Source organism: Alosa sapidissima, chromosome 24, assembly GCF_018492685.1.
Source record: "Alosa sapidissima isolate fAloSap1 chromosome 24, fAloSap1.pri, whole genome shotgun sequence".
Classification (NCBI taxonomy): domain Eukaryota; kingdom Metazoa; phylum Chordata; class Actinopteri; order Clupeiformes; family Clupeidae; genus Alosa; species Alosa sapidissima.
In genome coordinates, this window is record NC_055980.1 from 26,498,539 (window position 1) to 26,526,447 (window position 27,909).

Here is a 27,909-nt window from a genome sequence, read left to right on the forward strand (position 1 = left end):
TACAGACACACAAACACACACACACACTGATGCACATCACATGCACACACATGATACACACACACATACACACACTGGTAGTCATTTACTGGTAGTTATTGAAGAGTCATATATTCATACTATGGGAGGCAGAGGGAGATGTGACTCGGTCAGATAAACATGAAGATGATTTGGGGGGAAGCTGTTACAAGATAGAAAAAATTAAACAAAAAAAAAAAAAATATTTGTGTTGTTAAAGTTGTAATTATTAGGTAGGGTGCAAGTTTGATAGTGTATTTTGCCGAGAGTGCATGCGCATGGTGGCCCGAGCGAAGTCACACACACAAAGTAGGCAGATTCGGGCCCAAGTTAATTAATAAAAGGTAGATAAATAGATCAGAATGTAACAATGCATGTGATTGGTTTATTCAAATTCACTTCACCAAAGAGGACACAGCTTGGCGTAGCTTCCCGCTACCTATATCGCCTCCTAACTCGGGCCCCTAATATGGAAAATAAACATAGAAAAGTGGAACTCATACCATCTACTGATAATCACAGGGTACTAAGTCAGAAGTCTAACGTTGCTGTGTGTTATGTGCTGTCAATCACTCTGACATCACTTCCTGTTGTCCTCAGGTTCTGATCAAGATCAGTGAGCCCTCGTCGGTCATCACCTGGGACTTCGACGTGTGTAAAGGCGACGTCGTCTTCAACATCTTCCACTCGCGGCGCACACCCCAGGGGTCACACACACACGCACACGCCCCCCCGGGCGCCGCCGGCAACAACACACAGCTGATCGACAGGTCGTGGGTGCTGGGTCAGGACTACAGCAAGGTGGAGACGGCACTCACCTGCAGAGAGGGGGAGAGTATACAGGTGTGTGTGCGTGTGTTAAGCCAGCTAATGCTCTGGTCTATGATTGTCCTCGGATGGACAGCAGTGCTGAATTTGAAGTGGCCTGCTGTTCTGTCATTCCGTGCTGATCTCCGCTTTTGGGGTTCTCAGGGCACTCACGTGACTCGCTGGCCTGGGTTCTACATCCTGCAGTGGCGTTTCCATGGCAGCGCGGCGGCGGCGTGCTCGGGGTCGAGTCTGGCGCGCGTGGACGATATGCTGGCCTCCCTCCAGGGGGCGCCACACCGCTGCAGGGTTCTCTACTACACAGAGGTGCTGCAGTCCCGCGACTTCAGGTACACAACTACACTACACAACTACTACACAGAGGTGCTGCAGTCCCGCCACTTCAGGTACACAACTACACTACACAACTACTACACAGAGGTGCTGCAGTCCCGCCACTTCAGGTACACAACTACACTACACAACTACTACACAGAGGTGCTGCAGTCCCGCGACTTCAGGTCAGCAACACTACACTACACAACTACTACACAACTACACTAGTCAAAGTCAAAGTCAAAGTCAGCTTTATTGTCAATTTCTTCACATGTTCCAGACATACAAAGAGATCGAAATTACGTTTCTCACTATCCCACGGTGAAGACAAGACATATTTTACCAATTTAAGTCCACAGACAAACATAACATTCAAGTAAACAAAAAAAGTAAGTAAATAAGAGGGCACATATAATAATGAAAAAAAATAATAAGAGCAGCAAAATTTGGTTGAAATTGTGCATAGACAGTCAATAAAATACTAGTGCAAAGTCAGGCCAATAAAAGGCTTGGGTAGTTCTGTTTGACCTAAGAAAGAAAGTGACATAGTTGTGCAAGTTATGTAAGAGCAGCAGAAGTGTTGTGTTTTCAGGACAACAACAACAAGTTGTAAAGTGTACAAGTGTGCAAGTGTGCAAGTGGAGTAGTGCACGCGGCCATTGTGGGTCCAATGTCCAGGATGTTATGTAGCTGAGGGTGGAGGGGGGAGAGGAGGGAGAGAGTTCAGCATCCTTACAGCTTGGTGTATGAAGCTGTTGGTGAGTCTGGTAGTGCGGGAGCGCAGGCTTCTGTACCTCTTCCCAGAGGGCAGTAGATCGAACAGATTGTGAGCGGGGTGACTTGCATCACTCACAATTTTGGTCGCCTTGCGGGTGAGGTGGGTGGTGTAAATGTCCTTCAGGGAGGGGAGTGAGGCACCAATAATCCTTCCAGCTGTGTTCACTATGCGCTGCAGGGCTTTCCTGTTGTATTCAGTGCAGCTTCCGCCCCACACAGCGATACAGCTGGAGAGGATGCTCTCAATGGTGCCTCGGTAGAATGTGGTCATGATGGCTGGTGGAGCACTTGCTCGCCTGAGTTTCCGCCTTAGTCTAACCACTACACAACTACACCAGTCTAACCACTACACAACTACACCAGTCTAACCACTACACAACTACACAACTACACTAGTCTCACCACTACACAACTACACTAGTCTAACCACTACACAACTACACTAGTCTAACCACTACACTAGTCTAACCACTACACAACTACACCAGTCTAACCACTACACAACTACACAACTACACTAGTCTCACCACTACACAACTACACTCGTCTAACCACTACACAACTACACTAGTCTAACCACTACACAACTACACTAGTCTAACCACTACACAACTACACTAGTCTAACCACTACACAACTACACTAGTCTAACCACTACACAACTACACATCTACACTAGTCTAATCATTACACAACTACACTAGTCTAACAACTACACAACTACTACACACTAGTCTAACCACTACACAACTACACTAGTCTAACCAAATAATGAATAGTAAAAGTAACATGAAAAAAATGTGCCCCCCCCCTCCCTCCCTCTTTCTCTCTCTCTCTCTCCACCCTCCTCTTTCTCTCTCCCTCCCTCTTTCTCTCTCTCTCTCCACCCTCCTCTTTCTCTCTCTCTCCCTCTTTCTTTCTCCCTCTCTCTCTCTCTCTTTCTCTCTCTCAGGGGTTCCATGTCTAGTCTGGAATCCAGTCACAGTGGCTTCTCCCAGTTCAGCTCCGCCACCACCTCCTCTAGCCAATCACAGTCCAGCTCCACCCTCTCCAGGTAGTAGCAGACCAATCAGAAGCCAAGTAGGAGGTGGAGTGACAGCCAGTCAGGACTATGGAAGAAGCATGAATCAAATGGACTGTATAGATAGACGGCTCACACACACACCACACACATGCTCATTCTTACACACACACACACACTCAAATAGCCAATCGTCTAGCCTAGACCAACTTTTCTGTCAACTGCCCGGTGCATTAGTTATATATTTGTATTAAAATGGACTCAACATGGACATCACCCAGCAGTCACCAATTAATTCTCAAAACGCTCTAAAAAGGAGTCGGCGCTTCTGACTCTTTCCTCTCTGTTGTTTTATGTTGTCATGCTATATACTGTGTGGACTTCTTTTCTTATGCATAATTGGACACATGTTTGTCCTGGACCTGGAAAGTGCACAATGACCTCTTCTAACTGTACATATTAAATCACTCTCTCTCTCACTCACACACACACACACACACACACACACACACACACAGCCAATCTTTTAGCCTAGATCAACTCCCGTCAACTCCCAACATGTATTTGTTGTACATTATATTAAAATTGTATATTTTTTGTGCAGACTGGTTTTATAAATCTTTTTATACAACAATTGGGTTCTATGGAACTATTTATTTGTTTCTGATTGGCCGAGAGACGTTCCATGAGTTGGAATATCCCTGGACATTTCAACTCAGACTCAGCACAGCTAATAATAAATCACTCCGCGATACAATGCAAAGATTTGACACCCAGCTCTCCACTATTTCAAGCAATGGGTTACTCCTTAGCAAACCATAACGAAACAGTGCTTCACCACATCTGTGGATTAAGCCACACAGTCAACTCAATGTAAGTAAGATAAACGAGGATGCTAATTGTTCTCAGCATTGCCAGCATTGTGTATAATATGATTGTCACTTGGAGGAGACTTGTAGAACTAACGTTAGCATAATTAGCTAACCGCTGCTAACGTGCTAGCATCGTCACATCAGGCTGTGCACAGTAGTGTAACATTTATTCACTATACATTAATAAAGTTGAGTGGTTCTGCAATGTAGACTATGTTTCCGTTTTTTTGCAGTACCATGTCCCTTACATGACATGGCCCAGTGTCCTTGTAACATGCATGCAGCAAACCTAGATATGAATGTGATTTCAGCCCGACTTTCATTTCAGCTTCAACATTTCTTTCAAGAAGACATGTAAACCACAAAGACCCGTAACGAGGGGTCTGGAATGTTGGTTACCTAGCAACCAAGACGCGGTCTATTGAAAAGGGAACTATTTTTTGATGCGTAAGAACGATGTCGGAATTAACATTTTTAAACAATAATGGGGTGTTGGTCGGTTGGTGGGTTGGTCATGGATATTCCCACGGCTGTTGTTACCTGCGACACTCGGCCTCCGGCCTCGTGACTACGGCCGAACAACACCCGTGGGAATATCCATGACCAACCCTACTCTCACTCGTGCTATATTACTTAAGCATAACACCAGAGATGGTTGATAAAGCGAGACGATTCATAAGAGGGTAAATTCTGGCACGTTGTGACGTGGGGTTCGAAGCTGTCACGCCCATTTAGGAGTCTAGCGGGAGGTCCAGTGCCTATGTATTCCTATGGGAGAAATGAACATTTTCTCGGAATATGACCAATCCCTTAACCCTACATTCAGTGATGTAAGTTTTGAACCCATTTTCTACAAGCCACAGGTCTCCCTAACATTCCGACATTGAAATGGTATTTTCCAACGAAACAATTAAAGACAAAAATAGCTTTGTTCGTGATCTGTCACTGTCTCCTCAAAGCTCTGGTGCGCAGCCACCTGTTCTCAGAGGCTCTAGAGACTGAGAGATGGTTGATAAACTAACCTAACATATTTTTTGGCAAATGGGAGCAGATGAAGACAAAGGTGGACCATTTTTTCTTTGAGCATTTTCTGCCTGCCCTGTGTAAATAAAAGCTTCTACGTTTGTGTTAACCCCAAAACAAATAGTTTGACAATGTTTTAAAATGGTTAATACACTGTTTATTAGTGCAAATTGTTCAGTACACAAATTATATCAGGTATATGTTCATATTTTATGATAGAAAAAATACATACATGGATTCATATGATCTAATGTGGAAACTACAATCTTACGTCACATGCAAGATACATTCAGTATTGAGATACATTCAGTGTTGAGACACATATTAGTGTAAAAATACACATTCTAGTATGAAAAGATCCAGTATAAAAAACATCCAGTATGAACAAATCTTCCAGTGTGTAAAGAGACATTCCAGCATGAAAAAACATTTCACTATGAGAACTCTTCATTTAACCCTCTATTCAATCTATCAATCAATCGGTCATTTTTCTAATGTGGGTGAGTGTGTGTGTATGTATGTGCGTGCGTGCAAGATGTCTGACAGAGTGTTGTAAATGCATGTTAAACAGGATTAAAAGATAGGTCCCTGAAAGTTAGTAAGTAGAGCACAAACAGTCCATAACTGGTTAACTGAACCACACAGTGAAAGGGGCATGACGCCATCAAATATATGATACTCTTTAATACGCCTGATTTCCCTCTCTACGTGAATCCTCAAGCGGGCAATCTCTTGTGTGTGTGTAATTTCTTCTTTGGAGAACTGCCCACTTGGCCCCAAGAATGTTGGAATTATAAGTTTTACATTTATGTCAGCAAGGAGGTCTTTGATAAGAAATCCCTTATCTGCCAAGACTTCGGCTCCTGGCTGTAAGAGGCTGAGAATGCCAGACTCTTCGGTGATTTCTTTATCTGAGATGGAACCTGCATATAGATTGCTGGCTAGGCTAATAGTACCAAAAGGAGTAATGCCAATCAATGACTTTAGTGTTGTGGTACCCTTGTAATGGGAGTATGTGACCGAATTCAGAACCTTTGAGCTTGCCGTTTGAATATGGATCTCGGTACAATCTAGCACTACCCGTGTGTTGGGGAATGTCCTTTTAAAGGATGGTGGCATCATTTCATTAATAGCCTCTCTACTTGGCCATATTGGCAGTGTGCTTAGCATGAAGAACAAGTAGTTCCCCCATGTTATGCAGGTCCTACTGACTGTCGTTGGTGATACGCTAAACCGCACAGCTAAATCAACAGCAAAAAAACCTTGCCGCACACGACAAAGGAAAAGAAAAAACTGGTCAAAGAGACATAGGTGCTGGGCATGGAACCCCGGTTTCACAATGTGGTCTTCATTGTGATTTAACCTTTGCATTTGACTCCATCTAATCATTGACTCTGCTGTGGGTTTTAAAGCTAGGAAGACTGCTTTCAGTGTGTCATAATCTTTAAATCCAGTGTAAAACATTATCAACTGTGGCTCACACTGGAAACGTTGGAGATTAAACTGCTCCCGTCTCAAACTTTGTTTTTTCTCCTCCAGACGGGCAATCTCTCTCTTTGCCGCTTCAAGCTGTTCTTCCACAGACAAGGAGTTCACCACATAGTCATGGTCAGGCACTGCCTCTGAAACCTGTATGGAACTGTATGAGAGAAAGACAAAAAGGACATGAGATTACAAATATATAAACATATTATTTAGGCATTTCATAAAACCATGCAATTGATACAGAGCACAAACAATAGTCTGTCATCAGCTTGTGTAACTGATCCTACCATTTCATTTACCATAAAATAGGCCTACCAACTTGATCAAAGTAACATGTGTTAGTATTATTGATAAATGCAATCCAGCAGCCCTGTAGATTACCAGGTAACTCACTTTTCCTCATCATGCAGAGGCCTATCTGAAATGTTTTCCTCACCAATGTTACCAGTATCACTAACACATATGTATACAAAAATAACAAATTTTTACTATCCACTATTCTGTGGGCCCAATGGATAGCAAGATGAAGGCACTAGAACAACAGGTGGCGGATTTAAGCGAACATGTCGATGATTTGGAGAATAGAGGTCGGAGGAAAAATTGTTGGACTACCAGAGGGTGTGGAGGGTGATAATCCAACACGTTTTTTTGAATCCTGGCTACCTAAAATCTTGAACATCGAAACTAAAACAGGCAGGATTAAGCTGGAAAGAGCACATCGCTCCCTAGCACCCTTGCCCTCCCCCACCGCCCAGAAACCACGATCGATTTTGGTGAGATTCCATAATTATCAGGATAAGCAAAGGGTGATGGTGCTTCGTGGAACATCGGGACTAAAAATCAAGTTTTGAAACACGATAATTCCACTGTGATGATCTTCCAAGACTTCTCAGCTGCCGTTCTCCGCAAACGTAAAAGATTTGACGGGGTGAAGAAACGTCTGAAAGCCATCGGAGCTACATACTCTCAAGTCTACCCAGCATCGTTAAGAGTCACCTTCCGAGCCTCAACGAAACTATTCCAAGATCCGGATATGGTGGAGAAATACATCGACTCCCTCGATCTGACCAGTGGTGATGGTGGCTCCTAAGCCTCAAGAATTTCCTGCCTCTTTATTTTCTATACTATTAATTTTTTTTTCCTTCCTTCCTTTTCTGTTTTTTATTCTGGAGGACTGCTTTCATGTGAGATCCACGCGATGACGTGAGTATATTGAACTTTACAGTACGGGCTGGATAAAGGCGCTACCGCGCAGCACACCGAGCAGATCTGTCTTCTGTCGTTAGGGAACCCCTTCGCTTGACATCTCTTGACTAGAGAAGGACAGTGTTTAGTTTTAGGCCTAATGCCAGTATGCTGTTTGGCATATGTCTGTTTGTTGTTCGTTAGTTGTTTGATGTTTAGTACTCGGCTTACATTCCACTCAAATTATATCTTAATGTACAGGCAGTGGGCTCAGATTATATTTTGGTTTTATTTTTTGTATTTTGTGATTTAAAATGACTATGCCCTTACTTAAATTGTGTACTTATGTTAATGGTATCCATACACCTGTTAAGCGGCGAAAAGTACTGGCTTACCTTAGACGGGAGGGGGTTCATATTGCTTTGTTGCAAGAGACCCATTTAAACGAAATAGAACATTTAAAGTTGCAGCAAGGGGGGTATGATCAGATTTTTTTTTCTTCTTTTACATCAAGGAGCAGGGGAGTTGCTATTTTGTTCCAGAAAAACTTACCATTTAAAGTCACACACTGCATTAAAGATAAATTAGGACGGTATGTCATTATCAAAGGTGAATTGTATGGAGAAGTGATTGCCATTATGAATGTTTACTACCCACCTGGCCATCCTAGTGAATTTCTAGCACAGCATTCTCTGAATTAGCCGATCTCAATGTCAGGAATAGTTTTGTAGGAGGAGATTTTAACTGTCATTTAAACCCTTGTATTGACAAATATCCTGCAGGGGGCGAATGTCCACCTCTCACCTCTAAATTCATTAATGCCCTTTGTGAGGATCTAGATTACATAGATATATGGAGTGCCCAACACCCAGCGGATAAAGAATATACCTTCTTTTCAAAAGTTCATAAATGTCATACACGGATAGACTATTTCTTTGTTCCTGAACCTTTATTTCAATCAATTACTTGTAGCTCTATAGGCAGCGCAGCGCAGACCATGCTGCTGTTTTTATCCAGTATCAAGTTGGAAATCCAGTCCCACAAACGAGATATTGGAGGTTTAACCCTTTAATTCTGACAGACCACAAATTTGTATCTTATTTCACGGAAGAATTCCAATCCTTTTTATCTATCAATACAGCTTCTACTGAAGACCCATCACTTCTTTGGGAAACCTCTAAAGCCTTTGCAAGAGGTCTCATCATATCGTATGTGTCCAGTAAGAGGCGCAGGCAGGCTGACCAAATAAACATTTTGGAATCTAGGCTTAAGATGACTGAAAGGGACTACATTATGAAACCTTCATCAAAGAGACTTAAAGAAATTTCTGCATTACGCTCAGCCTTAGATTCCCTTTCAACAGAACACGCAGAGGCCCAAATTAGATTTGCTAAACAAAGATTATACGAGCAGGGTGATAAGGCTGGGCGATATCTGGCTTATCTAACAAAGAAAAAATCAGATTCTAAAATGATCCCTTCAATTATAGATGATACAGGTGAGCAGATGTTTGACTATGTAGCCATAAATGACACATTTAGGAGCTTTTATGAAAATCTTTACCATTCGGACTTAAAGCAGGATACCTCAGATTTAATGGATACCTTTTTCTCCTCTCTCAGTCTTCCAAAACTGGCAGAGGATCAAAAGTTCAGACTTAATGCGCCCATAACCAGAGAGGAGGTACTGTATGCTATTAGTGCATTGCACTCTGGGAAAGCACCTGGGCCTGACGGGCTGAGTAGTGAGTTTTATAAAGAATTCCAGAATCTATTAGCTGAACCTCTGCTGAACATGTTACAAGATTCCTTAGAAAGGGGCATCCTGCCAGCGTCTCTGAGGAAGGCCAACATTTCGTTGCTTCTGAAAAAAGGAAAACAACCAGAGCAGTGCGCCTCCTACAGGCCAATATCTTTATTAAATGTAGATTTAAAGATTCTTTCTAAAATATTGGCTACACGATTAGAAGGCCTACTCCCTGTGCTCATTCATGAAGACCAAACTGGCTTCATTAAAGGCCGTAGTTCATGCAATAACATGCGTAGATTGCTGAACACTATTCAAAAGTTCCATCAACAGTCAATGGATGGTGTGGTCGTCTCTCTGGATGCAGAGAAGGCGTTCGACCGTGTCGAATGGCCCTTTCTTTTTTATGTGTTAGACAAGTTTGGCTTAGGTGAAAAATGTATCAGTTGGGTTCGATTACTTTACAATAATCCTCTCTCCTCTGTTCTAACTAATGGATTGCGATCTCCTAATTTTTGCATACAGAGAGGCACTAGACAGGGCTGCCCCCTTTCCCCTCTTTTGTTCGCTCTTGTTATAGAACCCTTGGCAGAGGCAATCAGGAAAAAAGAGGACATCTGTGGTCTACCAATTATCAATAGACAGCATAAGATAACCCTTTATGCAGATGATGTCCTGGTCTTTATGACTAGGCCTGAGGTGTCTATCCCTAATCTCATTGATACTAGTAAATGCAGTGCCTTCTCAGGATATAAAATAAACTTTGACAAATCAGAAGCAATGCCCCTGGGTAGTCTGAAGTATCAACCAAAAACCCTATGTCCATTCCCCTTCAGGTGGTCCCCGTCTGGCTTTGTTTATTTAGGGATATACAGTGGGTCCCAGTTAAAAATTGACACTTCATTCACGATCATGGTGAATGGTGAAATGTAAGTACAACTGCAGCCGCTTGGGGGCAGCATAGTCCGCTGTGGAGTTCCACGGTCGAACCAGACGGCGCATTCGACAGCAAGGGCTGTGATTGGCCGAGTTTTCAGTGCGTTTCTCTGTGTTTTTAGCAGCCCCTGCAACATGCTAGTCCACTGTAGCCTAAGCCTTGTACATAATGTTAAACATAGTTTTGGATTCAGTGGCAAGATTTCTTGATTGTACAGTGTCTGTCTCTCAGTAATGTTTTAAAATGAGAGCTTCGTCAGCTGGCAGTAGGCTACTTTGTCGGTAGTCATGAGAAGTTCGCTTGCTAACAGAACATAAATATGCTGCCCAGAAACCTTGTGAATAGTTCTGATTTTTTTTACTACACTAACGAGGTTGAAATATAGACTTTGCCTACAGCATCTCCTTAACAGTAATGTTAACAAAATGACAGCATTCATATGACAAAGAAAAACGAATTCGGTCACTCAAGACTGTGCCACAGCAACCAGTGTAGGCTACAGTCCTACCCAATAGGCTACTCGAAGCAGATAGCGTTGTCTGACGGTCGAGTGGGTTAATGCACGTATTTCCAGAACAGGTCTGCAACTTTCAGGTAGTTCTGAGTTCCAATCTAGGCAGGAGCAGAGCCATATAAAGGCCTAGGCCTATTGTTATAATTTTTTGCAAGGTGTTGCTCCTGGCAATACTTGTTTATAATACGTTTGGTGATTAATTGATAGCTGTTTTTGGGACACGTTAAACGTTCTTTATAATGAGCGCATCCGGGGAGTAAAACGACTGTTACGCGCTGTTACAACTGTAGGCTACAATGATTGCAATACAAAAATATGCGCGTGTTAGTTTAGTTCGTTTTGTGATGTTTTGCACTTTTGCCTCATGTGTTTTCAGGTTTGAGGGCTTTTTTGGCAAGATTGACCTTGGTTAGACTCTGCATATGTTATTTCTCCGTATGGAAAATAAAGTCAATTTTCGACACACGTCTGTTATTAGTTCAATAACAAGTGTTGCTTGTTAAAACATGTGACTAGTGAAACTCAAATGATTTTAGAAATATTTAGCCAAAGCCAAAAAGAGAAGGAGAGACGCCGGTGCAGCTCAGATGTCTTCTTAATTTTCTTTATTCTTTAGTAAAAGGTGCAGAACATTATTAAACTTTGACTAACGTTTCGATGTTCGTTAGTCAAAAACATCGACACATCGAAATGTTAGTCAAAGTTTAATAATGTTCTGCAGCTTTTACTGAAGAATAAAGAAAATTAAGAAGACATCTGAGCTGCACCGGCGTCTCTCCTCTCTAAAATATCTGTCCTGGCCTGGTTGCAACGGATTGTGGCCAAACGACAGAAGCGCGGAGAACCCTCCTTTGTCTTCCAAAAAGTGTTACTTTGTGCCCCGCGCTCCCCCACTGCTTGTGAAAGAAGGGGATGGGGGAGGGGGGCTTAACGTGAAAAAGCTTAATGTCACAAAACGGCAACGAGTCGTTTTAGGCTACAGGCCTTCATAATGGTAGGCTACAGGAAGTGGGGGGAGGGTATGGGATGACCAGAGCCGTCATCTATCGTCTTTCCAGGCACACAGCTCGTTATAAAGCCTATCGACTGCCTTAACAGATAGGCTTTGCTCTTGGGTTTGGCCTTACAGCGAACTCAATGCTCTTGTTGCTTGCAGTTTGTTAAATAAAGCGATGCAGATTACATTATTTATTTCTGATTAATTGCGTCTTTTGATGTATTTTGCAACATTTGCTTGTTAGGCTGGGCTACTGTCAATGTCCTGTACAGGTCAATGTTCAACAATTGCTGGTGTAGGCCTAGGCTATTAATCAATTAGGGACTGTTCGTTATTTATTTAATTAAGGGGCTACCGGAGGAGTTTTGGGAGCGTTAGTCAAAAAAGACGTGACCCTCCCTCGCCAGCAAGAATTTTTTCTATGACCCTCCAAAGTGATTGAGAAAAAACGCATGATCCTCCCCAGTCCCAACAATGTATTGATGCCTTAGGCTACTGGGTCAATTTGGGAGCTTGCATGCTACGACTCCTTCCTTGAAATGCCTTGAAAAGGCTGTCGTTTGCACAATTTCACAAATAATCACCGGGACCGAAACAAACCTGTCAACTTTTCCCGGGTTTATCGCGTATTTTAACTTTTTCCTCGCTGTCTTAGGAGGAGCTGCAGGGCCGTCGCAAGGGGATGCGAGGCCCTGTGCGAACTTGACAGATGCAAGGCCCTTTTCACTTACGTGCATGAAATCATGCGATAGCTTACTTTACACATAGCCAAGGCTACCGTCGGTGTATTTTAATAGTAGCCTAGTCTAATAAGCTACACCAGCTTGCCTTTAAGAGGGGAAATTCAATTGTATAGCCTATAACATTAGCTGAGTCACATATTTGGCCATATGGTGTTTATCATAGGCTACATCACGAAACCAAATAGTGTAACAAAGGCGAACACTTTAACAGGGGGAATTCATTGGGCATGAATCATTGTGCTGAACGGTATTTGTCAATGTGCAGAAACACACACGACATTCAAACTATTGATAAGATGTACTGGTCTGTATCTATAGGCTAACATTGGACAAATAAATTACACTGACTCGCCATATCCTGACTCAGGAAAAAAAACATTTTCTTGCTTTGCCGCAAACTCAGCAATGGAATCATAGGCCAGTTTGCAGGTAGCCTAACGTCTTTTTCATAGAAGGGAGAGCCCAGTCTCTCCTGTGACATGGAGGTGCGTAAATAGTTTTTAATAGCCTGTTCAACTTCGAAAAGCTTCGTTCACCCGATGCCAGTCACTGATCGCAATTTCAAAGTCCGGAAAGCTTCATCTTTTTAAGTTTTAAGTGCAGTGGCCCATATCTGCCCCCTTTGGAATTATATCTCGAGCCTATTATAAGGTCCAGTGCGTTATGTCCTGGGATTCGGATGTGCTCAAAAAGAAAAGAAAAAACACTTTTTTATAGATGGTTATGAGGAGCAATGTGAGAGAGAAATTTGATGATCATTGATCGTTGTTTTGGGACGTTAAGCCTTTTCCATAGGCGTCAGTGAAGGAGATTGAAGAATGACCATTTTTTTTATACGAAAATATTTCTTAACTACAAAAACTCAGTGTCTAAAAACTCAGTGTCATTCAGACTCAACCCTCTTGTTGTTTTATTATCTTTTTCGTTGTCGTTTGAACGTTGGCAAGCAGGCATGTTGCGGTTGCAATTTAAGTGAAATTTCTACAGTAGGCCTACAACATGCTGTTAGGCTGGGCTACTGTCAATGTACTTGTACAGGTAAATGTTCAACAATTGCTGGTGTACAGGTTATATAATCAATTAGCTAAATCATTTGTCCAGCTGTTTAAATTTTTTTTCGTGCTACATTCAAACGCAAAAGGTGCTTTGATATATTTTTCGTTTGAACGTCGGCAAGCAGTCATGCTTTGGTTGCAATGAATGAGGATAATTGCTTTTTTTTTGCATTATTTTGAATATGACTCGCTTCAGTCTCAACAGCACGTACTTTTTCCACACGCTTAGTTCTAACACACATAGGCCTATCCCCTCTCGCTTTCTCTCTCTCCATCCCTGCACACGGTGCTTTCTTAAAGGAGCTGCACCATTTTACAACAATTGCATCTACATTTTCATATTAGAATGTTTTGTCAAGTGTAAGCTTAAACTACCGTGATCAATTTAAGTTCCCGTGCCCCCGCTGCATCATGGAAGCAGTAAGTCAGTCGCATCAAAAATAGTAGTGGCACCCAAGTGACACCTTGTGGTTGTTTGTGTCAACTGCAGTTTGTGCCATTTCTGCTGAGAAAATGGGGATCGTGATTCATGAAGGAACCCGTCCAAACTTAACGGGGACCCACTGTATATAACCCCAGAGTTTGATCAAATGTATAAAACTAATTTCACCCCTTTGTTTGAAAGCATTAGATTGGATCTGGAGAGATGGAATACACTACCCATCTCTTGGCTGGGACGTGTGGCTCTCCTGAAAATGAATGTTTTGCCTACAGTAGATTGCTTTACCCTGTTCAGATGATTCCAGTTCTTTTGTCTCATAAAACCCTTAAAAGCTTGAACAGTTGGTTTAGCTCCTTCATATGGGCAAAGAAGAAGCCCCGCCCCAGTTTAGCAACCATGTGCCTTCCATCGTCAGAGGGTGGTCTTGACCTCCCCGATATTAGGAAATATCAGTTTAGTGCACACCTCCGCTTTATCACTGACTGGATACGCAAAGATCCTTTGTCCATATGGTTGGATATAGAAAGTTCTATGTCCAAACTACCTCTTGTAAACCTCTTATTTTTAAGAAAACCTTTAGTTAATGCATGTCATAATCCAATTACAGTCTATACTGTCAAGGCCTGGAAGGTAATTAGAAGATTGGAGGGTAGACATAAATCCACTTCTGTTTTTTACACCAATATGTGGTAACTTAGACTTTTTGCCAGGAATAACAGATCCTGGTTTTCAGATCTGGAATACTAAAGGGATCTCCAGGCTAGGTGATGTATTGGTTGGAGATACATTGATGTCCTTTAGTCAGTTAAGTGAAAAGTATGATATTCCTAAACAGGATTTTTTCCGATACCTTCAACTAAGAGATTTCATTAAAAAAGATACAACAATTCTTACTGACCAAAGCAGTTCATGCATAGAGCGACAGCTCTTTTCACTTCAAACAGGCCACTCCATAGGTTTCTTTTATAGACTGCTTAAGGAATATGTCACTACTGGCACTTTACACCTAAAAGATAAATGGGAAGGAGAACTCGGTGTGGAGATTACAGATGAGGAGTGGGATGAGGCATGGAATAATGCAAGGACCTTGAGGATCTGCAACAGGGTTAAAGCAGTTCAATTAAAACAGCACAGAGCTCATATATCCCCCTCCCAGCGTCATAAGTTCAGTGCTGACCTCTCCCCCCACTGTCCTAAGTGTAAAATAGACATAGGGAGTCTCACCCATTGCCTGTGGTCATGTTGGAAAATTAAACATTTTTGGAATATGGTGGGGCAAGATATAAACAGGATTTTATCCATGTCACTACAATGTGATCCTCTTTGCATGTTACTTGGGATAACAAACTGTTTTATTAATGATAAATACAAAGAGAAATTATATAAAATGTTAACTTTCTGTGCTAGGAAATGCATCTTATTAAATTGGATAACTGACAAACCCCCCTCTAGAACACAGTGGCATAAAGTTGTAATAGAATATATATCACTGGATTATCTGACATGTAAATTGCATGATAAAGATAAAAATTTTCGCAGAACATGGGAACCTTTCATGTCCTTTATGGGGTTAAATATTGAAACCATACTAATAAGAGGATTCATGTAAAACTGGATAGGACCTTTATTTATTGTATTTCATTTCCAATCTCATGTTAATTTATCTTGTCATTCTGTGTCGTCATATAATTAATGAGCAAAATACGTTTGTATATTTGAGTCTGTGAGCCGAGTCTTGTTCTTTTGTTGTATGTTGTTTGTTTTGTGTTGTTAAAACCAATAAACATAATGTAAAAAAAAAAAGAATTACAGCCCGGTACACAGCAGTAAGTACCATAAGACATCACTCCTCCGCATTAATTTTATCCATTCACGTTCACTCACAGCAACAATGTTTTGAACTCTCTACCACCTCAGCCTCGTTTTCGCGCTGAAAATGTTCAAAATGGCGCTCACGTGACATGGGCACTGTTTGCATTGACACTGTGATCTGCAGCACCGGATCTGCAGCACCGGAGCGCCACAGGGAACTGTGCTCTCTCCAGTCCTGTTCACCCTGTACACATCTGACTTCTGCTACAACACCGAGTCATGCCACATGCAGAAGTTTTCTGATGATACTGCAATTGTGGGGTGTATCAGGAACGGGCAGGAGGAGAAGTACAGGAGCCTGGTGGAGGACTTTGTGCAATGGTACAAACTCAATCATCTTCAACTTAACACTTCAAAGACCAAGGAGATGGTGGTGGATTTCCGCAGGTCTAAGCCCACTCTGCTACCAGTCCACATTGATGGGGTCAATGTGGAGGTGGTTAGCACCTACAAGTATCTGGGTCTCCACCTGGATAATAAACTGGACTGGTCAGCCAACACTGACGCACTCTACAAGAAAGGGCAGAGCAGGCTGTACTTCCTGAGGAGGCTGCGGTCCTTCAATGTGTGCAGTAAGCTCCTCAGGATGTTCTACCAGTCTGTTGTTGCCAGCGTCCTCTTCTATGCAGTAGTATGCTGGGGGAGGAAGCACAAGGAAGAAGGATGTGGGGCGAATTGACAGGCTGGTAAGGAAAGCTGGCTCTGTAGTTGGAGCTGAACTGGAGTGCATCACTTCACTATCTGACAAAAGGACCCTGAACAAACTGATCAACATCTTGGACAATGAGTGTCACCCACTCCACAGCACTATTGTTAAGCAGAAGAGCCTGATCAGCTGGAGACTTCGCTCACTGCCTTGCACAACTGACAGACTGAGAAAGTCATTTGTCCCCAGGGCCATTGAACTGTTCAATGCCTCACTTAAGGGAAGAGGAGAGATAGACTTCTCTGCATAGTCTGTCTGCCTCTTCACCCCCTCCATGTTTGGTACTGTCTGTTCACTAGCCACTTGTACCACTGTCTTTATGCCTCACTGTTTGCGTGCTATATTAGCACATCAGCACATATGCATAACCCCCCCCCCCTCCATGCCACAGCCGAACTGTGGCCACACTTATACATTTTCTTAAATAGTTAAATATATAGATATATAGACTTTACTTTACTTTATTTCTGCATTGTTCACCATGACCACTATCACCATTGCACTACCACCATGACACTCATTCACACAGAGCACCTTAGAGCACCTTACCATACCTTACTATGCACAGAGAATCACAGGCTCAGTCCCTGCCTCAGTCATGGCAAGCGTCTCTGATTTACAGTATTAATCACCACTATGTGGATACTGTTTTTAGAATTGATTTCGATTAAGTGTTAGTATAATTTGTATTTTTGTAATTGTATTTTAGTATATTTTTATATATTGTATTAAGTGTTAGTATAATTTGTATTTTAGTATATTTAGCATATTCTTTATCTTCTACTGTCCTTACTGCTTAGTTGTGTTTTTATATTATATACTTTAATTACTCTTTCTGCTGTTAAAGAATGTGTTTGTGTTGTATGTATGCTGCTGCTGAGACCTTGAATTTCCCCTGGGGATCAATAAAGTATCTATCTATCTATCTATCTATCTATCTGGGCGAATGGAATGAACTTGGCTGAGTACTCTTCGGGGCACATGCTTAATGTGTCACAATAGCACAATAATTCCAGAGTTTCCAGACATTCCAAAATGCATGTCCAAAACATGCTCTTGGTGAACACTAGGGTTTGAGAAGGTCATAAGCAGAAACAGTCAGGGCCAGGGAGCACCATGTGACCCGTGACTCATGTGCAAGAAAATAAAATTGATCAGAGAGAGGTGGACACTTGAGAATGAACAAGGCTTAGATCAGTGGTTGCCAACCCGTCGATCGCGATCGACCAGTAGAGCTTTAGGACTTGCCCAGTAGATCCCGAGAATAACAGGACAATTAAAAACAGTCACCAAATTCCCACATGTTCACTAACGTTTACAGGGCGTAGCCTACATTTCAGCGTGGGATAGGATAGCGCATGATTTATTCAAGACCTAGCCATCATAATGCGAGAAATTCCTGCATACATTTACAGTGCTGTCTGATAACGTTAATCTAATAATGGAGCAGCGTGAATGCAGGACCGGACGAACCAACTTCTGACTTGAACCGAACGTAACCCCATGCAGACACACACACGCACACAGCACCACTTTGCAGGTGCGCGCTCTCTCTCTCTCTCTCTCTCGCAACAAGACTTGTCACCGCTGAAGTCAAATTTATGTTTGTTGTTTGTGTATGGAATTTGTTCTCCATTTGAAGAATGTAATCGATTGCGGACGTGCACAGACACGGAGTGCATTGTAGGCCTAGGCTTAGGTTACTTTCACTTTCTAGAGTAGGCTACGCATTAATTACGTGAAAGATGCTTCATACCAAAACAGCGATCAAACATCAAATTTATCATGACGTATTGTCACAAACACTTAGCCTAGAAATCTAGACGCGCCCCTAGCGGCATGCCAGGGCTAGTCTAGCAACTTTCCGTTGGCTTGTGAGCTCCAGAAATCGAAACTTAATCAGGCATTGAAATCGTGTATAGAGTCGTTTGGTGGGCTTAAAGGGGTGGTTCAGGATTTTGGACATAGGACCTCATTTCCAAGTAAGCAAGTGTGATATTTATCAGTGGAGACCGTTTTCAACACGTTTCATCCAGTCGTTCTAATTGCAGAGTTCGCAGGTGCTAGGCTAGCGCAAGTCAACGGTATGTGCTAGCCTGCCACTAAAAACAGTCTTACCCACTCCAAAGTACACCCAAGGCAAATAAATTATAACGCCAGACTATCGATGTAAATGTCTGTATTGATAGTTTTATTTCTAACATTATTCTATCCTTGCATTTCAACGATCGCATTACATTTTGAGAGACTAGTGTTTTAGTAGCGGCGGAATTATACTTGCTCCAGTTAGTAGTACTGCGCCAAAAAGTAAACAGTAAAGCGCACTCCAATGGGGATACCTAGTAGTAGCCTTGGTAATATCAGTCCGCCGCTGAGATGCAAAATGACTACTACCAACTTCAGGGAACAAAGTATAACTATTGCAACGCGATGCGAGGGTAGTTGTATTTCTTACACTATTCTATCAACACAGACATTTACATCGATTGTCTGGAATTTGCCTCGAGTGTCCTTTGGAGTAGGTAAGACTGTTTTTAGTGGCAGGCTAGCATATACCGCTGACTTGCGCTAGCCTAGCACCTGCGAACTCTGCAATTAGAATGACTGGATGAAACGTATTGAAAACGGTCTCCACTGATAAATATCACACTTGCTTACTTGGAAATGAGGTCCTATGTCCAAAATCCTGAACATAGTGATTGATGGCAGAGTTGCAACGGTTTGGCTTGAATTCCCTGCTACTTGAAAACAAATATCCTATTGCGTCCTATTGCGTGCAGAGGGAATTTGAAAGACAACTGATTATCCCGCCCCTCGGACTGAGCACTGCGAACGGTGAGTGCCCAGACCCTACATTTTAATGTGGGTCTGGCTCGCCAGGCTAACAAACACTTACTCCAATTAGAAAATCAAAACCAAAATCATGTAAGTTAAGACTATGTTAAAGTGTTGTTATCTCATTGACGCCTGTATAAGGGGGTGGAGGATGTGATATTTTTGACCTGATATATTTGCCTAAATAAAAGGCCTTAAATTGGAAGTATTTTAGCTTTGATTTTCTTTTGACGCTTCAAGGTAGATCTTGCATTTGTTCAGGGCGAGGTTAGGGATCTTGGGCTCAAAAAGGTTGGTGACCACTGGCTTAGATATATACAGTATACATATACAGTTAGGCTCATAAGTCTTTCAACCCATGATAAAGTTGACTAAAAGTAATTTAAATTTAGCAGAACATTTTATCCAAAGCAACTTCAGCCTTGACTTTCAGGTCTTTTTTTTTTTTTTTTAAAGATGTTTACAGAATTTGCCTATTTGATGTTCAGAGGCAGGGTGTTTCATAGCTTTGGTACCTTGGAAATCCAGAGTTCTCGCGAGAGCACAATGGAATTGTCTCTGCGAGACACTCTGGCAAAGAGCAATGATGCACGTTACTTTTTCCCCTTGCATTCCGGGGAACCAGCTAAACTGATGAAGACAGCGCTGCAATGTTGGAGGACAGTACACATTGGTCGTAGTGTTATCCGATTGCGTCGAAGTCCGAAATAATTCAGAGTAAACATGGTCTAGTGTTATCCAATTGCGTGCAGTGAGATTTTTAAATGCATGCTTGTTGCCGCCCCTCGAGTTGGGCCATTACATTGTTCGTGGCCAGACCCTTAATCTTTCTAGATTACCAGGGTCTGGATTTTCCAGGCTATAGCTTTGGTGCATAATGGATAAAAGCAGCTTGTCCGCTTTGCTTGGCACAATTAAAAGATTAAGAATTTGAAGATCTCAGGTTCCTTTGTGATTGATAAGATGTTAAAAGCTCAGAGATATATGAAGGTGCTATGCCATTTAGAGCTTTGTAAGTTATTAACAGAGCCTTAAAAACATTCTACAGGGAGCCAGTGCAGTTTCACTAGTGGTGAAAATAATACAGAAAGTTTGAATACATCCAGTTGTGAGTCTATGGCTAAATCCCAATCTCTCCCCTCCCACATTTTGATGCGCGTTTCCCGTAAACTTCATGAGGGTTTAGTGCTGTCCGACTGCAAAATTGTGATAATGCGCACCCTTTCTGTGTCCTTTCGGTAAGTGGGCATCTATGCAGACTCTACTCAAGGGAATTAACCAACAATTCATAGAGTTGTGACGTGAATCACAAAGGGAAGTCAGAAGCAGTTGTTTACATCAGTACAACTGCCATAAAACATCAGTAAACAACTGCCATGAAACATCAGTAAACATCAGTAAACAACTGCCATGAAACATCAGTAAACAACTGTCATTAAGCCTCAGTAAACAACTGCCATGAAACATCAGTAAACAACTGCCATCAGTAAACAACTGCCATAAAACATCAGTAAACAACTGCCATGAAACATCAGTAAACAACTGCCATGAAACATCAGTAAACAACTGCCATAAAACATCAGTAAACAACTGTAAGTTGCCTTGCTCAAGGGCACTTCAGCCGGAGGGTTGCCGGTTCGAGCCCCGACCAGTGGGCCGCGGCTGAAGTGCCCTTGAGCAAGGCACCTAACCCCTCACTGCTCCCCGAGCGCTGCCATTGTAGCAGGCAGCTCACTGCGCCGGGATTAGTGTGTGCTTCACCTTACTGTGTGTTCACTGTGTGCTGTTTGTGTTTCACTAATTCACCGATTGGGTTAAATGCAGAGACCAAATTTCCCTCACGGGATCAAAAAAGTATATATACTTATACTTATATACGTAAACAACTGCCATGAAACATCAGTAAACAACTGTAAACTGCCATGAAACATCAGTAAACAACTGTCATCAGTAAACAACTGCCATGAAACATCAGTAAACAACTGACATGAAACAGAAATGTGTTTGCAACGTGTTTGACAATTTAAGGATAGATCAATTTAAGTCATGAGTGCTAATCCTGTCCCATTCCTGTCATTAGCATTTTAAACCCTTGCACCCTCTCAAACTTGGTCACTTATTAACAGATGTCAGTTAAGTATTAAGAGGCTTCAGGGCTTAGACCAGTGGTCCCCAAACCCGAAAGCTCACTATGCCTGGCTCTAAGAGAGGGCCAGAGACTTGGAGTATGTCAGTAAACATAAATAGCTAGTGCTGTGAACAACGGCAGTCTACCTTAGTTGAATATCAATCCAATACATGTAATCATAGGCTACTGCAATCTAATTCCATTGTTAGCTGTCTTTATTTTATATTCAGCCATCATGCTATGTCAATATAAAATGTAGTTCAACATGGAAATAGCTCAAAAAGACTTTAGCAGATAGTCGGGTCATAATGTAAGGTTCTGTGACCATCCTCTGGCAACAATGTTTTGATGATTGATTTGACCTCTATGGACCCTTTAGAAAAGATTTAGCCCCCATGTCCCTCCCAAAAATCCCGGCATTTTTTGCTAGAGAGCCAAATTCAAAATGGCTCCCGGCACCATCTCTAAAAAATAACTTTTGATCTGGATGACCTAGAATCATGTATGAAGGCACTTTTTCATACAAGTCAACCATGAGGATTCCAAATTTGACATCATTTTGATATTACAACTTTGTTTTGACCGCGAAATTCAAGATGGCTGCCATCTACAGTGATGGTCAAAAGTGTTGGCACCCATGCTAAAGTTGACTGAAAAGAGGAATATAAAATCATCTTTTGGAAATTGATCTTAATGCCTTAAGTGAAAAATGTGGAAATATCTAACCTTTAAGGACACCAATTTTCTTAGTGAATGAATAATGTATCATAAATAAATAAATGTTCTTTCTTAAAATACAGGGGTCAAGTATTGCCACCCCTATGTTAAATTCCCATAGAGACAGGCAGATTTTTATTTTTCAAGGCCAGTTATTTCATGGATCCAGAATACTGTGCATCCTAATAAAGTTACCTTGGCCTTTGGAATTAAAATAGCCCCACATCATCACATACCCTTCACCATACCTAGAGATTGGCATGATGTTATTTCAGTTAGCCTATTAGCTGGTTTGATGCTCATTGAGCTCAATGCAAATCAAACCAGCTAATAGGCTAACTGAAATAACACCATGCCAATCTCTAGGTATGGTGAAGGTTATGTGATGATGTGGGGCTATTTTAATTCCAAAGGCCAAGGTAACTTTATCAGGATGCACAGTATTCTGGATCCATGAAATAACTGGCCTTTAAAAATAAAAATCTGCCTGTCTCTATGGGAATTTAACATAGGGGTGGCAATACTTATGACCCCTGTATTTTAAGGAAGAACATTTATTTATTTATTTATGATACATTATTCATTCACTAAGAAAATTGGTGTCCTTAAAGGTTAGATATTTCCTCATTTTTCACTTAACATTAAGATCAATTTCCAAAAGATGATAAATTGTGTTGCATATAGCCAGCTTAATTAATGTCAATTTAAAGATTATGATTAGCAGTTTCTATGGTTTTTCCATTGATAGTTAACAGGAAGCCACGTTGTTGTTTAAACTATTGTTGCTTCTAGCCCACATTACCTCCAGTTTCACTTGCTGCAGGGACGCACACGTTCTGTGTTAGTGGGGCACATTGCATGAGCGCTCATAAGCGTTCTATTTGAGTTCATGCTGGAAATATTACTTCTCAGATGTAGAACTCAAATGTGTCTTGACGCCGCCGTGTAAGATCAAAATAAGATGTTCTAAATGGAATGCGATCTCCAGTAGATGTAGCACTACACACATTGACAGTGAATGCCGCCTACGTTTGTAAAGATCAGGTCAAATAAGACGTTCTAAATGGCGATGTAATTAAGCTGTTCAGATCTTTTCCAAGCGTCTTGGAGACGTATGTGTGCTGACTGGGCTATGTCTCTATAGTTGATGACACCAAATTAAAAAGTATTTCTGATTGGGGAAACTTAGCCTAGTTTATTTTTTTTTCAGTCCGCGGTTCCATACAATCTTGCTGTAAATGATCAGACGTTAAGCACCGGGCATAACTTAATTTCGCGGCTACGTGGACCATGTAGGTTAATTGTTGAGGAGGCCCATATAGTTTGAGAAAAGCTGCAGATCATAGACAGAGAAAGCATAATGCTCTGAGAACAGTAGCCAAAGGTCTTTCTGCAGAAACAACAAGTGCCTTGGTGCGCGCACCCCCACTTTCACTTTGAATCCCTGCATTTCTACATTGTGACAAAAACTGTCAGACAGTGAATTTTGGTTTACTAAACTAGCATAATGCGGTAACAATTATCATTTCAATTCTACCTGAAATCTGATCACTGCAGACGTTATAATGCAGACCCAAGCAGCAGCACAGCCTTGAAAGACGCACACTTTGAATTTGATCAGAGCGGCTCTGGTTCTTCACTGGCTAACTTGATGTGATTGGCTGGATGACCGTTCAATCAAATCAGCAGACCTATTTGTGTCTCTCTGTGTGTGCGTTATAGTAGATACGGTTCCAACTCTTTACGGGAGCGTTTATTTCCATATTTTACTTTCATTTTAATCTGACAAAAAGTGTGGGGGATAGAATCGTGTTCCAGCAAAAGTGTGTACGTTATAACACCCACATCCCCCACGCTTGCTACGCGCCTGAGTGGCCTTGACAAGTCTACATGTGACATGTCTTTGCAACTGTTGATTGGGATAAAGGTCCAGTTGGAAAATATGTCCATGAAGCATGTATGTTGACACTATGTAATACTAAGAAACTGGAACAAGCCAAAACAAGACAGAAAAAACAGACTGATGAATGCCCATCTCAGTCTTCTTCTATGTTAGATTAATGTTCCACAGCTGCAGATCCACCTGCCAAACGACTGCGATCAAGTCTTGGGCAGATACATGATAAAACAAAATGTGTCTGGTGTTGTAAGCCCGAGTCACCAAAGCACCCAGAAACAAAGTTGAGGCTGATTTCCTATGATCATGCATGGGCAGCTTTCAAGAGCCATACAGTTGCCCTGGAAGATCAGACAATGCGGGACAGAATCAATTGCCTGATCGATTCTGCAGCTGATCAGCCCTATGCACTTGAGATCAGGCATCACTACACATGTTGGATGAAATATGTGACAAAATACATGAAAATGACAGACGATGACAAACTCCCAAACATGCACAATGTCACTCTACGTGAGGCACAGACTATGTTCTTTAATCACATAAGAAAAATTATGTGGCCTACTGGTTAGCACTTCGGACCTGTAACCGGAGGGTTGCCGGTTCGAATCCCGACCAGTAGGCACGGCTGAAGTGCCCTTGAGCAAGGCACCTAACCCCTCACTGCTCCCCGAGCGCCGCTGTTGATGCAGGCAGCTCACTGCGCCGGGATTAGTGTGTGCTTCACCTCACTGTGTGTACACTGTGCGCTGTGTGTGTTTCACTAATTCACGGATTGGGATAAATGCAGAGACCAAATTTCCCTCACGGGATCAAAAGAGTATATATACTTATACTTACTTATACTTTATTAAGGAACATGAGCTAAGGTCACTGCAGAGCCTCCTCCAAGACTACAACTCTATAATCTCTCGTTATGGATTCCCAACATCTGGGGTTAAATCATCTTACATCAAAGACATCCTGACCTGGGAATTGTAAGATTAAAGCAATGATGAACCTGGTTAATGACAGTCAACTTGTGAAGCTCCCCGAGCTGCTAGAACACCGTGTTGTTGAGAAATGTGTGGCCTTATTCGACCCCAATGGCACATACAGGAAGACGCAGAAGAGCAAGCTCATCCAGAAGCTCTCCCTCCAACCTATTGCCATTAAAGAACCCTATGTTGCTCTAATTGACATGGGCATGATCTGGAGGATGGCAACTCCATCAGCAGAAGATTGGCAGACACAGGACGGCACCCCATACAAGTGGTTGGGCCATGTCCAAAAGGTGTCATCCATCATCCTTGCCCGCCATTCTCATGCTCACCGGTTACAGGGTAATGCACATGTACCAAACATGAAATTGGATGACACCTTCCCATTTGCCAAGGCTTTCAAAACGCTACTGTGTAGTGTCAGCAACAAGAAACGGTTGCAAAAATTAATATGCAGCCACCTGACTGACCTGGCACAGAGAGTGAAGGTAGAGATTGTCTACTCTGTTGGCCCCATATGCATGAACCTGTCAACCCAACAACTGATGGAAGACTACACCATTGAGCAGTCTGAAGCTGACACCATCCTCTTCACTGTTTATGATGGTCTACGGCAGTCAGGTTATAGTGGCCTTCACCTTGAAGAGGAGGTAGAGCTGTTTGCGTTCACGAGACAGGTGATCTATGGAGACAAGAAGAGTAGCACCATGGCTGAAGCCCGTGCTTCCAAGTGGAAGACCATAGAAGAGAAAGTCTTTTATCCGTCTCCCTCCAGATGCAGACAGCTTATGCCAACACTGCCCCCGTGCCAACTACTTGGCGTATCTAGTGCGCCACCCCACACTGAAGGACCACCCGTCGCCACTCGGACATGGTTGGGTGGTCGCTGTCGTCCTGTCTGCCACACTCGGCCTGCTCTCCCCACACACCTACCTGCACCAGGGCCGGTTGAAGAGGACGAGGAAGTTGAGAGAGAGGAGGATGAGGAGGAGGATGATGTTGTACAGAGGAGGGTGGAGTCATCTGAATCCGATGATTCAGAAAGCAGTGACTAAGAATGCTCTGATTCAGACTGATACGTAGTGCTGGGCGGTATACCGGTTCACACCGTATACCGGTGTATATTTTCGTTATGATATTTTTTAATATTTTTAATATACCGCCATACCGGTGTATTTGATTACACAACATTTGGAACGCTGCGCCGCGCGACAGTGTTTCAGACGGGACTTTTTTCACACGCACGCATGGTGCCACTGCGAGGCATAGTGAGGGTAAACACAAAACACCTTAAGTTTTTCCCCTGAAGTATGACCCTTAAGGCTTAATTTCTCCTTAGGGACTGTACGATATTTACCGGGGGGGGGGAGGGCCGGCCGTCAGGGGGGGGAGGGCCTAAGAGAATTTTTTAAGCCTTAGGGGAAGGCCCAGGAGAAATTTTTTGGCCTGGGGGGAGGGCCGAGGAAAATTATTTTTTCCTGATCCATGATATTTTTTTCCCCTGATAAATGATCCGTTTTCGATATTTTAAAAGGTTTGTAGGCCAAAACATGATTCACGTCTCTTTGACAGAGTGGGCGAGTCCAAAAAGTCGCAACCCTACCTGAATCTCCCACAACTCCCCTCGTAAGCTTGCAGGTCACCCGCGGTTATGAGTCATAAACCAAATATTTTAATGATATTTGGGTCATTTGCGGGCGGGTCAGTTAAAATTAATTAAATATATATTTTCTACAAATAGGCCTACTTAAACTATCACGAGAAGGCTAGCATCAATACAGTAAGTCAACAGTAAAGAAGCTGAAGACGCGAGTTAAAATAATAAAGACACCCCTTCAGGAAAAGCGATATACTGTAGGCTATGGGAAATATTGGGAAAAGTTCTTAAAGAAGATGACAGTAGTACAAGTTATGGTCTATGTAGGCCTTCTTGCGAAGCCATTTAACCCTTAGAACCCGATTGACGCAAAGTGCGTCAAAAAACACACCCTTTCTTCTCTGTTACATTGCTCCGCGAATGTTCATCGCAACGAGATAAAACCTTTATTGCATGACAGAGAAGAAGTGGGGCTTTCCAAAGAGACTACGCACTTGTCTGTACGATCATACGGAGCCTGGGAGAGCTCACTTTAAGTGATATTTTTTCTGGTCATGATAATTTGTGAGCACGTTTTCCTTTAATTAAGCCCTCGAATTAATAAAACGTGAGCACGTTTTCCTTTAATTGAGCCCTCGAATTAATACAACGTGACCCCGTTGTAGGCCTAAATTGAGCTCTCGAAATATGTATTTCGTGCTCACATTTAGTAATTCCCGACATTTTCTCACTGCTCGCTGTGCTGTGGTGGCAACTTCATGTTACCTTGACATGGACTAGGCCTACAGCTGTCTGTAACAGTTCATATTGGTAATGTGATGATAACCGTAAGCAGCTAATTAAAGACTTTAGGTGGTCATGTTTTATAGCGGACTTCTACTCTTTGTAGCAGGGGCACTGTGGTGTCAACCGCCAGCTATGGAGACCCATAATGGGGAAATTCTACTACAAAGGCTACTCGCGGGCTCTGTTGTAGCCTAATGACCGGTTTCCACTATCTCCTGGATTGTTGACTTAACTGTGAGGTCTAGAAGTCAATCGAAGCACATCACAGCGACAAGCTCCCAAACAATTACAACACGTAGACCTACTGTTGGTACAAATAGGCTATTGCGTATTAGTAGTATCGCCTAATACCCACCCAATACAATAAGGTTCCCTCTAGCGCCCGATGGGCCTCACCATATAACCCACGCGCACACCAATGATGCACACAACG

The 27,909-nt window shown here is 42.4% G+C and overlaps 2 protein-coding genes across 4 annotated transcripts in view; one reads left to right on the forward strand and one right to left on the reverse strand.

The window, feature by feature from the left end:
• LOC121700226 (SEC14-like protein 1) overlaps nucleotides 1-3,562 on the forward strand; it is a 25,319-nt gene extending 21,757 nt beyond the window's left edge. The window contains exons 14-17 of one of the 3 annotated variants that reach the window (XM_042083062.1): nucleotides 619-861; nucleotides 991-1,175; nucleotides 1,290-1,386; nucleotides 2,249-2,288. In XM_042083062.1, the coding sequence (XP_041938996.1) occupies nucleotides 619-861; nucleotides 991-1,175; nucleotides 1,290-1,386; nucleotides 2,249-2,251 (528 nt within the window). In that variant the 3' untranslated portion in view covers nucleotides 2,252-2,288. Of the gene's footprint in view, nucleotides 1-618; nucleotides 862-990; nucleotides 1,176-1,289; nucleotides 1,387-2,248; nucleotides 2,289-2,890 lie in introns of those variants that run through there. The other 2 variants (XM_042083060.1, XM_042083061.1) reach the window with 2 other exon arrangements.
• The window catches only part of LOC121700216, a 1,725,899-nt gene that overhangs the window by 601,840 nt on the left and 1,096,150 nt on the right, over nucleotides 1-27,909 (reverse strand).